This window comes from Corvus cornix, chromosome 1 (assembly GCF_000738735.6).
Source record: "Corvus cornix cornix isolate S_Up_H32 chromosome 1, ASM73873v5, whole genome shotgun sequence".
NCBI classification, from domain to species: domain Eukaryota; kingdom Metazoa; phylum Chordata; class Aves; order Passeriformes; family Corvidae; genus Corvus; species Corvus cornix.
This window is the reverse complement of record NC_046332.1, coordinates 28,592,318-28,606,270: the sequence shown is the minus strand read 5'-3', so window position 1 is coordinate 28,606,270 and position 13,953 is coordinate 28,592,318. Positions and strand designations below refer to the sequence as shown.

Sequence of the window (13,953 nt, the reverse complement as noted above, 5' to 3'; positions counted from 1 at the left end):
TACATATAATAGTGACTGAAGATCTGGTGCTGTATTACAGCTTTGATGTTTGCTGGGCCGTACTGTGTTCAGTCTTTAGGCTTCCTATACATGATGTACCTTACATTTTAGACAGTTTTTTATATTTTATACACTATATACTATGAGCAATGCATCATTTTTTATATAAGCCATAGTGGCAATGGTCTTCCAAAAGCATCTCGATAGGTTGGGAGCAATTAATGCCTGTGTGATGGTAACCTGTGAGGGTATCCAAATGTGTTTTTCTGATTTCATAGGCACAGTCACTTAGAAACTCTTCTTTAAGGTGATTCATTACAAGTTTTGTCCTACCTATGGGGCACAGTCTTCCCCCAGAAAATAGTCCTTGTTGACAGTAAAGTGAGTGCTGGTGAGAATGAAACAGGAGAGCTGGTAAATTTTGGGGCAGCACTGATGTTGCTTTTGTAAATATTCAGTGCTTGCCTGGCCTGATACCAGTTGTGGGTTGTACAGACTAACCTTATCCACATGGATATTACTGCTAATGGATATCCATATCTTAGCAGGAACATTGGAGAAGGTGGTTTGTGGAAGAAATTAAGTGTGTCTTCCTCTTGGAGACTTTCTTTCTACCTTACTCTCAGGTTCCACGCAGACTAAAAAAAAGCAAAAGAAGAAATGTTTTACAAGGGTCTGCAAAATGAAATAAGGAGACCGCTATTCTGGACCCAAAAAAGGGTGTTTTGCTCTTCTCTCCACCCCATCCTGCCTGCAAATCTCTTACTCAGTATGAGTAGCTTGGCATGTGAGTTCTTTTTTCTTGTATACAGTTTCTGGGATCTTGAACTCTCTGCTCCTCCTTAATTAATAGCCCTCAGAAGACATATAGTTACAGGCAGCACACTGACAGTACTGGGAGGTGTCTCTAGGCCAAGTTGCTGTAACGTGCTTCTCATTCCTGTCGCTGGCTGGTAGCTCACTGGTGTTGGCTGAGCTCATTGCTTCTCTCCCTGGCTGAGAAACAAGTGGCAGAGTGGAGAGCAGAAGCTGTTGAATGCTCTAGTCTGTGGAAAAGTGAGCATCAAGAAGAATTACGTTTCTGCATACACCTATAATTGAGTACCCACAGAGTTGTTTGGTGACATTCTTCAAAGTGCAAAGTGTTCCACATAAGGACACGTGGGAAAGCTGAGATTAGACTGCAACATTCAGCAGTTCACAGGGATGCCTGACTTCTCCATTAGGGCTTGCTGATGTGGACTGTGGACTTGGAAAAATTGTCTTGGGACACGGAGTGAACACCCATGTCATTCCATCTCACCATAGCTGCTGGCATTTTTATGATTGTTGCTCAGTCTTTCGGACACCTGGTATCTCGGGAGAAAATGAGGAAGCCCACTGACCTTTGTTCTCATTGCAAACAGGGAGTGCGTGGGATGGGGAGCTGTGAAAGAAGAGATATCCTGGATAATAATGTCTGCTTCCTCCTGTCTGCTTTCTGTCTCTGTGCTTGTAGCTCTGTCTGTCATACCACCTCCTTCCCCCTGCCCCCTCCCTCTCCTTCAGGAGTTCCCCTGTTGCTCACACCTGATATTCAATCCCAGCAGAGTTATTGCCTTTTGCTGAGATCAAACACGGCACTGGGGAATCATGTGGCAGGGGAAGGTTGCTATAAATATAGTTGAACCCTTTGGGCAGGAAGGGAAGAAAGCGAGAGAGGCACAAGGACAAGGAGGAGGGGCAGAGAGAAAGAGAGTACAGGAACAGGACAAGTTGGAGTGGTCTGAGGAGAGAGAGAAAGGAAGGCTCAGCAGAGAATGCGGAGGCCATGCTCTCTGCCAGAACACGAGGTGGTTCTAGGTAAGGCCCAGAGCAGCAGCTCAGTTTCAGATGAGCGTGAGGAGGAGTAGAGGAATGGAGAGCTCAGAGAGCAGGACGCAGGAGCGCAGCTCGAAGCCAGCTTTGTGGGGGGGCACACCGCAGTACGACTATGTCTGCTTTGAGAGATGCACCCGGTACGGGATACCTGTGGAGGCAGGACACGAGGCCGGGGCGACAGGGGACGACCTGCGCTCCCTGGAGAACTCCCTCAGCTACCCACAGGTAGGGCTGGACAACGGGATATTTGTGGCAAGACAGGTCTCCCTGGGATCACACAGGCTCTGGGGCTCTCAGAGCAGCACTGGCAGAGCACACATCCCTGTCCATCCCCAGTCCTACCGGCTCTCCCCTTCGCTTGCTGACTCCCAGGTCAGGCTTTGACATTCATGGCTGTACTTCTACCTAGGAGCCTACCAGTAATTCAAGTCCGAGCTTATTGTCACCTGCCATGGATGCAATGAGACTTGGAATGGGCAAGCTGGGATGGGGAAAATTAGCCAGAGCATTAATGTGTTTGTAACAGCAAGGAGCAGCTGCAGCTGCCTTTGGCTGCATAGTGATATTAAGTAGAGCAGAAGAGTGAGTAAAATCAAAGAGAACAGTGAGGTATATAGATGGGTATCTGTCTGCACAGCTGTATAGATGAAGTAAAGCTCTCTTGTGACTTTTCTCTGACCATAAAGCACTTCATGGTCATAGATCCATACATGTATATTCGTATTTTTGGTAACTCTTAGTGGAGCTGTAAGTGAGGGATTTCCTAATCCTTAAACTTGACCTGACTCTTGCTCTGGTTCGTATAAGCACTGGTTCAGAAAAATGTCTGGGACATAGATGTACTCTGGTTATGGCTTTTTGTTCCACTATGCTCTGTATCTCCTTTACCTCTTCTTTTGGGACAGCCTCCTGTGAAGGAGAGGGTTTACAGCAGAGTCCTGGTGTCTTATTTCCTACCACTCTGCCCTGACTAAACTGACCTAAGAGAGCTGTGGTGTAATCCAGTCAAATTATGAGGAAGAGAGCATGTGAATGTGAAATTCGTAAAGTGGATGTTTCTCCTTAAATGAATACAAATCCTCTTACATGGATGGTGAATGAAGGAGATTGCATTAATTGTCTCCTAAAGATTACGTGATGTAGTGATAGGCAAAAAACCGTATTTGCCACCAATTCAATCTCTTCCAGTAGATAAGCATCCCAATGAGGATTGTTATGTGTCACACTGCAAAAGATCAGAGAATCAGTTCCATGGCCATATTCAGGGGTTTCTCTTCTGAAACTGCCTAAAATATACGAGAGTTTGCATGTGTCCTACACTAAAGTCTTCCAACACCACCCCACTGGCAGGTTTGAAAGCAGCAGCCCAGATGGACAGAGGTCTGACTGGAGCAGTTTAGGCTTTATCTGCACTAACGCAGGCAGTGCTTTGGCTGCAGCAGCCACGCCAAGAGGGTGAGCGTGGGGGTGGGATGGGGTGGAGAGGTAGGTATGCCCATCTGGGGCTGAGCTCCACTGGGGTCACACCTGCCCCATGGGGTGCAAACAGGGCTGGAGAGCTGAGGTGGGTGAAGGAAATGCACCTTTGTGCGTGTGCCATGAACCAGTAGGGATCTGGAGTGTGGGGAGCTGCGAGATGCAAACCCTTTCTCCAATAGAGCACATCCATGCACAGAAACATCCCAGTTCGCACATATCCACCAGATATGCCAGTCCCACACACCTAAAACCACTCTCCAGCAGGCACAGATGACACAGTGAGGCAACACCATCAGCTCTGTGCTCGTGGTTCCTGACACCAGAGTGTCTCTGTGCTCAGTTCCAGAGGCGTGATGGTCAGTGCATGTAGATAGATGATCTCACATACAAACAAGAAGGCCATCAAACCTATTCCCATGCATATCTTCAGGCAGAAACATCCCCAAGAAAGCAAGCAAGCATTTGTGAAGGCAATTTGCAATCTAAAAATCAGACAGTTGTATTTATAGTTTTACTGAAAAATATGTCCTAGAAATATTTTATTTAAACAGTCGTGTACACATGTGCATGTACATTTATCATGGAACTTTGCATGCAGACATATTCTGGCTGAGCCAGGCTTGCTGTGGATGTGTATATTTTGCTAGTCATTCATGCACATGCAGATAAATTATAAATATGCATGCCTACTTTGTACAAACATGCACAATTATTAGCATGTTATTAGCATGAAGAACAACCTGTTGCACATGTTTTCATCCACTTCCAAGCAGAGTAATCATTAAGATTTCTTTCCCCACTGTCATGTGAAAAAACATTTGACAGAGATTCTGATTCTGTTTTGCTCTTTTCTTTTGCTAGGTGTTGCCTTCTGTTGTACACAGGATTTGGTTTGGTTTACACAGGCCCCAGAATAGTGAAATCTTGGTCTTTGGCCTGGGACCCTCAGATAATTGATAGTCAAGAAACATATAGTCGCTAATAGATAATAACATAATTGTAGTAGGATAATAATAATAATAATACACATATATTTTTCACAATTAATATAACAGATAGTAGACATATGATAGATGATGTAATATACCTTGATAAAAATATGCATTATCATACACTCTAGGATTTTGTATTGTTTTCTTTCTGCATGAGAAAGAAGCTACAGCTGGTGAAGTATTTAAAAGCTGTGCTATTTGTGACTATAGAAAGGGTGCTCCTGGCAGGGAGCTCACTCAGCAATACACAGATGGGTGTAGTGGGAGGGATGTGCAATAAGAAGTCAGGCAATGCAGGAACACAGAAGAGCAGGCTCACAGAGAGAGGTAGGTGGGAGGGCCTCTGGAGCTTTCCAGCTCAAGGGCTGGCTCCAAAGGAAGGTCACCTTGTCCAGAGCTTTTTCTGTTCTGAACATCTGCAAGACTGAGGATTCCCCAGCCCCACTGGGCACCTGCTCCTGTGCTGAACTACCCTCAAGTGGGGTTGGATGGGGACGTTTTCCTTTGCACGGGCTTTACTTTCTTGCAAGTCGTGCTTTTTCCCTTTTGTCTGTCACTGTGCCCCTCCAAGATATCTCACTCTGATGTTTCCCTCCAAGCCCTCTCTCCCTTCAGGTAGCGGAAATGCTGTTAAATTTCCCCTTGGCCACCTTTTCTTCAGGAACAACTATTATTTTCTTGCTGTCCCCTGTCCCTTACTTGAGCCTCATTGGCTTTATGTCTAAGCCGTTGACCAAGACATTTCACTGACATTTAAATTTACTTAGAGAGTGCGTTTTGGGAGGTTTCACCTTTGAGGTCAAATATGGCTTCTCTTTGGTGATCCATCAGAAAAAAAATCACCTAAGGAAGATAATTTCAGGAATAGCAAGACATCTACAAGGCAGGAGTGAGAGGGATGAGAAGTACATGCCAAGGTGGCCTCAATGGCCAGGAGCAGCGGATCATAAACAGGATGCACTGGCCGAGCTGGGAATGGGGATTTAAGGACTGGAGTGTTCTGTAGGGAATGTATTGTTCAGTCTGAATGGCATGGGAAATATCCTAGGCTTTGGACTGTGGGAGGAGGGCAGTCTCATACAGGTGCTGACCCCTCAGAAAATAGCTCCCAGAAACGTCTTGAGATTGTGGTGTATTTTTTCTCCTGAGATTCTGTGCAGCTTTTCCTCTGTTACTCAAACAATGAAATTTCCCCAATTTTTGGAAAGACAAACTCTGCATTGATAAATGCTTCTTCTCTGAAAATGAGCTTTACCTGGTTGTGCTTTCTCCCTGGATGGTTTGGTTGGTTTTTTGGTGGGGTTTTTTTTGTTGGTTTTTCTGGGGTTTTTTTTTGGGGGGGGAGGGGAGGGGGATGACACGATAATTGTATATTCCTCCAGTCTATCCTCAGTGGTATTTATACCTTCAGCTGTTTTTTGCACCATTTTGATGCTCTCTCTCATCATTTAGCCAAGTAGGCATGACAGTACCTTTTCTGGTTCAATCCTTAGGTGGTAACTGAGAACTTATAAAATTGCCTTCATTTTTTCTGGTGCTCAGAAATCCTGTGTTCCTTGTGTTAGGGAGCAGCAGAAGAAGGAACAGTCAGAGTCCTACTGTGTTATATTTTTAGATTTACATCTTCTAGTGGAGTGGATATTTCTTGCCTAGCCTAATTTTGCTGCAAGGTCATCTGCTGATTTCTGGATTCTTTCTGTCCCACAATCTCCTGCCATTTTAGATACTTCCAGAATCCTGGAGAAGCAAAGCACATGTGTGAAGCATTCTTTAAATGCTTTGAGACTACCTGGTTTGCCAGTACAGCAACTCCTTTTTTACTCCTCCCATATCCTGAGTGCACCATTTTCCAGCCAGGCAGAAGCAGTGAACTAGGATACCATATGAGGGCTTTCAACATTCATGCTATTATACTGTCACACTGTTCTATCTGGCAGATGGAAGATTCTAATTTGAATCTCATACTTGACATGGGTTTTAGCTGTATTTGACATAAACCCATCCGTCATGACCATTTAACAGCAATGAAACACTGCCTAAGGTGATGTGAAGGTGTATTTGTCTAAAATCTGCTAGTACTTGGCATTTTTGTCTGAAAGACACAGGAAAAGAAGAAATGAGCAGTTTGCTGGGTAGGAGTGCATTCTGTATGTGGCAGCTTACCCTGTAGATTAAATTCTTCAGCCTGATGTTTCTCTGTCCTGTCTGTTTTAAGGGGGTCAGAGCATGGCCATTATTCACTGCAAAGAGTCTGCACTGCTTAATTCACCTAGAATGTATTGGTAATCATGTGGTTAACAATTGCATTAAATTTGTGTAGCTTCCCAATACAGTGATGAATGGAAGAATACTTTCAGCTGTTCAGATAGGGTCAATCTGTTTAAGAGGCAGCAGGTGAGCCATCTTTAGAACAGGATGATTTTAAAAAGCATAGATACGTGTTCTGTGGAAAAAAAAATCACTAGGATTTCCAAAGGGAGCTATGGCTCAGGTGTCTCTTGAGGAATATGTGCAAATAAATAAAATACTTAGGACCTTCAGTCATATTTGTTATGTTGAAATATTAATTGGTAGAGCACTGAAACAGGTGCTCAGAGAAGCTGGGTAGTTTTTACCCCCTGGAGATGTTTAGGAGTTGCCTGGACAAGGTCTTGAGTAGCCTAATCTGGCTTACCTGGTTTTGGAGTTTGCATGCTGTGGGCAGAGGCTTGGACTAGAAACTTCCAGAGGTGCCTTCCAGTGTAAGTCTTTCTGTGAGTCTCTGTATCTATTTTATCTCAAGGGAATGGGAACATCACTTTTGCTACCTTGAAAGGTGGAGGCAGGAACTGTCAAATAGAAATGTCTCCTAAGTGTGTGGTAGTGCTTTATCTCTGTCATGCGTCCCGTCATTCTCCAGCTAAAGTGTCTGATTTTGCTGATCTAAACATGGCTCATTCTTCTCCTGCCACTCAGAAAATCTCAGAGAAGCAGATGTTGTACTGCAGAGGGAGCAAAGGGTCACCTTCTCACAGGTGGGAAGGGCATCAGGTGGTAACCTGGTCTGAAGTAAAGCCAAAACTGGTTCACTGAAGGACATGCAAGGAGGAGAGGCTTATTCTCTGCTTCTCAAATGCACACCTTCCCCACCCATACTCTGAAAGAGTGAGGTGTGATAGCTGCTCTTAAGGGAATCTGGTAAACAAACATGGGGCACAGTCAGGGTTCTTCAAACTCCCTTAAGATGTTGACAAGACAGCACAACTGCCCAGTTTACTACAGACCCATGTAAGAAATGTCCTTGGTAAGCATGTGCAGCTGGTTGTGAATTGCATATAACCAACTGTGTTTAGTATCTGAAGAAAAAGACTAGATTAAGCAATTAGGAAATTCAGAGGAATTGGAGACACATGAGGGCTTAAAATGCTGATTTGCGTAAATAATGGTTGGAGGTGTGCAGCAGCCTGTGATATTTCTGAGATGATGCTGCTTCTTTTCCTCCACAGGCACCATCAGTGGCTGTGTGCCCAGTTAAGCATTCCTTGGCAGCAGGAGGAACAGATGCAGGACATTCCTGCAGCCTGTTTGAGAGTGTAATGCCTCTCAAAACCTTCAGAGATGTTTTACAGTGCTGCTGAAATCTGTGAGACAGCCCTGAGGATGGTGGCCTCATGTGAACTACTTTGACCTTCTTTTGTACCTCCAGAGAGCTGTCTCTTAATGTTCAAATGCTGTCTCTTAATGTTCAATCTCCCTTTTTTTTCCCAGGACATTAGAAAATAATGGATGATCTGTGGTCATATCTTGTACTCCGAAAAAGGAGGTGAAAAGGTTTTGGGGAGATTGGAAAGAAGGAACTAGAAAGAAAAAATAAATGAGCTGCATCTGTCTGAGATTTTCTGTGTCTCAAGCTCCCTGCTTGGGTACATTTGGGTCTGTACCTCGGACTGTTGGTAGATCTGCCTTGTCATCCTTAATGCTGTTTGTGAAGGAGCATTTGCCTTACCTTTTCCTTGTGATCCCTCTTGTTTTCTGCTCCTCCAGCTTTATGGCCGATACGCGGATCAGATAACGGATAACATTTCAGAGAAGGAAGCAGCAAAACTACTGGAGAAACAGGCCCAAAGGAACAATGGAAGAGCCCTGAAACGTGACAGTCAAGTCCAGATCAAAGAAGAGCACTATTCCAAATGTCAAGGTACGGACAATTCATCTTTCATTACCCTATGACACGATATTGGGTAGGCCAGCAAGAGAGGAGGAATTTAAGCAATTGTGACTGGGGAGATGCAGAGAGGGAAGCAAAAGGAATCAAACCTCATTGGGTTGAAAAATCTTTTCTAAATGAACTTTGATCCTAGAAAGAGAAAAGATATGTTTGGAATAAAAAACAACCCCAAGTAAATAATTTTTTCCACAACAGATCTCTGTAATGGGAGGAAAAGGACCCCCTTATGTCAGACTTTTGCTGCTAGTGTACAAGATGTTGAATTCCACCCTGTGTGTCCTGCACACACACACACCCTTTTTAAAATGTTTTTTAAACTACAGAAGATGTTACAGAACTGTGTAAGAGAGGGATGGGTACCAAGCCTTCAACATGAAGCCCATGATGCTTCCAAATAAATCCTTGTTGTAATCAGTCCTCAGCATAGGAGAGACAGACACAACTTTATCTATGCTCACTCCATTTTTCTGGTCCACTTTTCCCTCCACAGACTGTGCTAAACGCGTCCAGAAATACGTTACCAAGAAGCTTGGAGAGGACTGGATTTTCTTGGTTCTGTTGGGTCTGGTCATGGCGTTGGTGAGCTGGGGAGTGGATTATGCCAGTGCAAAGACCGTACAGGGTGGGTCCCATTCAGATGTTGCAAAAGCAGCCAGTAAATGATACAAGTGTTTTACAAAGCCCAGTGACCAGTGTTGCTCATCCTTTAATATCAGTGTCCCATCCTCAACCCTTGCTGCTTGGGAAGTTTGAAGTTCTGGCAACACAGTAGAGCAAAGGTTAGCTAGGGAGAGGTTCTTTAAAGGGATGGCAGGGGAAAATTTAGAAGTAAGTGGGCAGAAACAAGGGATATGTGTATGATGAGTCAAAGGCAAACAATTATTTTGAATCCCTTTCCTTTCTTCTCCCTTGAATATAGAGGAGCACAGGGAAATTATACTGTGGCCTTTCCTGTTATATTGCTTCCCTTTCTCCCCAGGAATACTAAGAACATGGGGCATGGGGAGAGGAAGGGGCTCTTACATGCCCTCCTGACACTGTTTCTACTTTTTACCTCATTTTTTCTTTTCCAATTTTTACTTATACACTGCCCTGAATTTTTCTGCTACCTGGGCACATAGTGCTCTTTCTTTTTGCCCTTTTCACAAAGATCTCATATTCCCTGTTTTATATCCCTTCCCTGCATTTTTCCTGTGATCTGTCTCCCTTTGCCAGCTATAAAAATTACAAGACCTTTCATTCCCCCATCCCGGCGTGCACACATACACCCCCCACTGCCACATCCTGTTAACTGCACTGTTCCCCTGTCCTTACCCTCAGTGTCCCAATCCTGACTGGCAGACACATACACCAACCTTTTCCTCTTGGCTGCTGATGTCCACCAGACACTGCAATTCCTCACAGCCCCCAGCATTCCTTCAGCCCAGCATTCCTCCCTCTAGAGCTTCCCCATCTACCAGTCTACTGGCATAACCTACTCTGAGGTTTCCTGTCCTTTATGCTCCCTGCAGCTGAGTCCTTTGGGTTTTTTTTTCCTTTGCCAAGTCTCAGCCTCTGCTAAGGCTGTGTGGGGAGTCAGCCCAGGCAGGGAAGATGCACTTGCAGAGGAGCTGCAGCTCAGTTTGGATTCTCAGCAGCTCGTGCTGTTGTACCTGTCTGAGCAATGGTACCGCTGCTGTTTTAAAAGCTGCTGGCACAGCTCCCTTCATGCTGCTGCTCTAGAGGGGAAATCACAATCAGAGCTTTTAAACTAGTTTTTATGAAGAAATGTTTGGTGGACCACTTTATTGTCCTCCAGGACCCACACAAGACCCTCAGACTGCCAAATGAAAAGACACTGCACAGTGATTTGTCCTCACAAGTGCATGTAACACACCTCTTTTTATGCCATGCTTGTGCACAGATATTAGTAGTGTCTTCTATCCATTCCTGCAGAATGCCTGCTTTATTGGGGAACTCGTACTCAAAAACGTAACAAGGGCTGTCTTAGGAAAGGAGCATTAGGGTAGCATTTCTGAAGGAGATTTAGCATGGGCACGTTTAGCAAGTGTGTGATTCTCTGATGTCTACCAGCCAGTTTGGAGCAGCTGTGATTCCTGACAAGTTCTTTGTTCATATGTTTACAGCCTACAAGTGGACATACAGAGAACTGCACCCGAATGTCCCTCTGCAGTACGTGGTGTGGGTTGCATTCCCTCTTGGTCTTATTCTGTTTGCGGCCAGTTTCTGCCACTTCGTCTCTCCACAGGCTGTTGGTGAGGGCAGAAGGCATGGCAAGATCTGTTTCTGTCTGTCTTGTTTTTCTTGTTCCATTTGCCTGCGGGTTTTGTTCATCCCCGGCTCTGCTGTTGTTTTCAGGGTCTGGGATCCCAGAGCTCAAGACCATTATGAGGGGAGTGGTCCTCAAGGAGTATCTCACTCTCAAAGCTTTTGTGGCCAAAGTTGTGGCCCTCACAGCTGGGCTTGGAAGTGGCATGCCTGTGGGGAAAGAGGTAAATATTGCTGATTCCATGTGCAGTAGTGACCAGGGTCTGGAAGGTGGGAGTTGTCTGTGGAAGAAGAATCTATAAATGTTTTCTTACTTTCATCACCATTCCTCTTCTCAAAACTCTGCTTTTTCCAGTAACACCTATCTTTCACTGGCCATTTTCCTTCCACTTTCAAAGACATGATATAGGAAACATCAAAGAACTCAAGTCAGGTGGTCTTTGAGAGGGAAAAAATTAAATGGAGATCAGAGAACTGAGGAAGATTGGAGGGTCTGGAGCACAAGTCTTATGAGGAGCAGCTGAGGGAAAAAGGGTTGTTTAGTCTGGAGAAAAGCAGGCTCAGGGGAGACCTTCTCACTCGCTACAACTTCCTGACAGGAGGTTGTAGCCAGGTGGGAATTAGTCAGTTCTCCCAGGTAACCAGGGACAAGACAAGAGGAAATGGCCTCAAGTTGCACCTGGGGAGGTTTAGATTGGATATTAGGAAAAATTTCTTCAATGGTCAGGTTGGTGGTCAGGTTCCAAGACACAGGTATTGGAACAGGCAAGTGGTGGAATCACTATCCCTGGAAGTGTTCAAAAGGTGTGTGATTGTGGCACCTGGGGGCCTGGTTTAGTGGTGAACACGGTGATGCTGCATTAAAGGTTTGGCCCAATGATCTCAGAGGTCTTTTCCAATCTTAATGATTCTATTGCCAACTGAGATGGCCAAAGAGAAATCATGAGGCCTGCAGTAGCTAAATGGTTGTCAGTAACCAGCAGGCAACCCTCTCTGATTTTCTCCTCTTCTCTTGCAGGGTCCTTTTGTGCATATTGCCAGTATCTGTGCTGTGGTACTCAGCAAGTTCATGTCAATCTTCTGTGGGGTGTATGAGGTAAGGCACATGTCTCTGCACACAGCTCTTCCACAGGCTGAGCTCCTAAGACACACAGGATAGTATGGATAGGCCACAGAACACAGAGGAAACACATGGTTTGAAGTTCCCTGTACTGCTACAGAGCAGTAAAATACAAGCTGAACAAAAGTAGTGCAAGGCCAGACACACAGTCCAAATAACTGGTCAGGACCACCAGTGTTACCCAGCAAGTACACAGAGACTGGTTAGGAGTATGTGTTTGAAAAGTTTTCAATCTCATGATTGGTACCTTTGCACTGTGATCATTGACTGTATAAAAAAATAGCTGCAGACAAAGATCAATTTGTCTTTAAGCCAAGTTTATACAGCATTGCTAATTATAGACACTGACGCCTACGCTCTTGCTATCGCAGAACAGCCTCTGCAGGCTGATCGCCGTATTGACTGGTTGTATAAAAAATCTATTAACTGCACATATAGATAAATGTAGGAACTCCTTTATGTGCAAGCTCTTAGCAGAAAGTGACTGTGTAATACAACTGAAGGTGCTGTTTTACTTGAGGGGATCCTGTCTGTGCACAAGGACCAGGTGTCACTGCTGAAGACCAGCTGACAGTACTAAAGACTGCACTAAAGCGTCTAGAGCCTGCTATTTGTAATAGCAATGGCTGACTGTGCTGCTGGCTGTTGCTTATTTTCATTGTTCTGGGTCCTAACCCCCGGCTTTGCTCCCTCTAACCCCAGCATGCCCGGCGCTGGCTGCACTCCCTGTTCCAGAATGTGCATAGGCAGCTCGACCTCCTGGTGCCGGCTTGCGCAGTTGGAGTCGGATGTTGCTTCAAGGCCCCTCTTGGAGGCAAGTGTCTTCCTATATGTGACATTTAATGTACAGTTCCTTTAGCCTCTTGCTGGGAGACTTCCTGCTGCCATGGAAGGTTCTCCACAGATACCTCTCCACTTTAGCAACACAAGTTCTTTCTTTTCACGTGTAACTGGTGGCAGCAAAAGGAAGGGATGGTTACAGGAAAAGTGACACCTATTGAAGTGCTGGTTTCTAATGATGCAGCTTGTTCATCCCTGCCAGCCATGAACATTGTTCCACCTGGAGAGTACCAAAGGCTGTCCACAAAGTCAATAAGGATCAAGTAGAGAACAGAAGTAAAAAAAAAAAACCTTGCAAGAGGCAACAGGCACAGATTGCAACAAGGGAAATTTTGACTCTGTTCAAGGAAATTATGTTCTTCTCTCCCAAGGGTGGTCCAGAAGTGGCATAGGTGTTCAGAGTGTCCAGAGAATTTCCACCCTTGGAAATGTGCAAGACTCACCTGGACAAGAACCTGATCTAGCCTTGGAATTAGCAGAATTAACAGCTCTCTGAGCAGGGAGACAACTTCAGTGGTTCCTTCAAACTTTCCATGATCCCACCTGGAGGAGAAATCTGGAAATTTATGTGTCCCCCATGCACTTATACTAGTCTTGTGATTCACAGAATTTCTTTAAACAAGGGCACATGATAACTTCTTCCTAAAGCAGTGGAAATATATTCATAATTAATTTGTCTTTCATTTCACTTCCCTCTCTCCCCATATGCTGCCCTGAACCTCTTTGCATGGTTATTGTGCCCAAAAGTGTAAGGAGTTTTAAAATTCTATGGGGTTTTTTTCTAAGCTGGCTTTAGTTCTTCCATGCCCTACTTTCCTGTTAGCCTTCAAATGGATGAGTTAGCTGACAACTGTAACATGGTCTAGCATCAACAGTAATACTGATCTTTGTTGTGGGTGACTATTAAAAAAAAAAACAACAAGGAAGGAACATAGTTTGTCAGCTACAGATTAGAGGTTCTTCAGCTGGTAACTTGAGAAAAGATGCCAGGAAGAAAATCAGGCTAAGCAAGAGAGAGGCTGAGAACTGTGCGTATGTGGGCAGTCTAGCAAGATGTAGACAGCCTGAGCTGAAGCCTGAGGCTTCAAGGCAAAATTTGTCAGTCTGCTAAAAGCCTTGAGAGAAAGCAGTTTCAGAACCAAGGATCAGACCAGAGTCAGGTGGAACCATTGGTAGTATACAGGAGA

At 44.8% G+C, this 13,953-nt stretch overlaps 1 protein-coding gene across 1 annotated transcript in view; it reads left to right on the top strand.

Moving 5' to 3' along the window:
- Window positions 1-1,778: 1,778 nt before the first annotated feature.
- CLCN1 (chloride voltage-gated channel 1) overlaps window positions 1,779-13,953 on the top strand; it is a 35,833-nt gene continuing 23,658 nt past the window's right edge. The window contains exons 1-6 of the mRNA XM_019283893.3: window positions 1,779-2,085; window positions 8,355-8,508; window positions 9,029-9,160; window positions 10,665-10,793; window positions 10,897-11,030; window positions 11,825-11,902. Of these exons, the coding sequence (XP_019139438.1) occupies window positions 1,873-2,085; window positions 8,355-8,508; window positions 9,029-9,160; window positions 10,665-10,793; window positions 10,897-11,030; window positions 11,825-11,902 (840 nt within the window). The 5' untranslated portion in view covers window positions 1,779-1,872. The remainder of the gene's footprint in view (window positions 2,086-8,354; window positions 8,509-9,028; window positions 9,161-10,664; window positions 10,794-10,896; window positions 11,031-11,824; window positions 11,903-13,953) is intronic.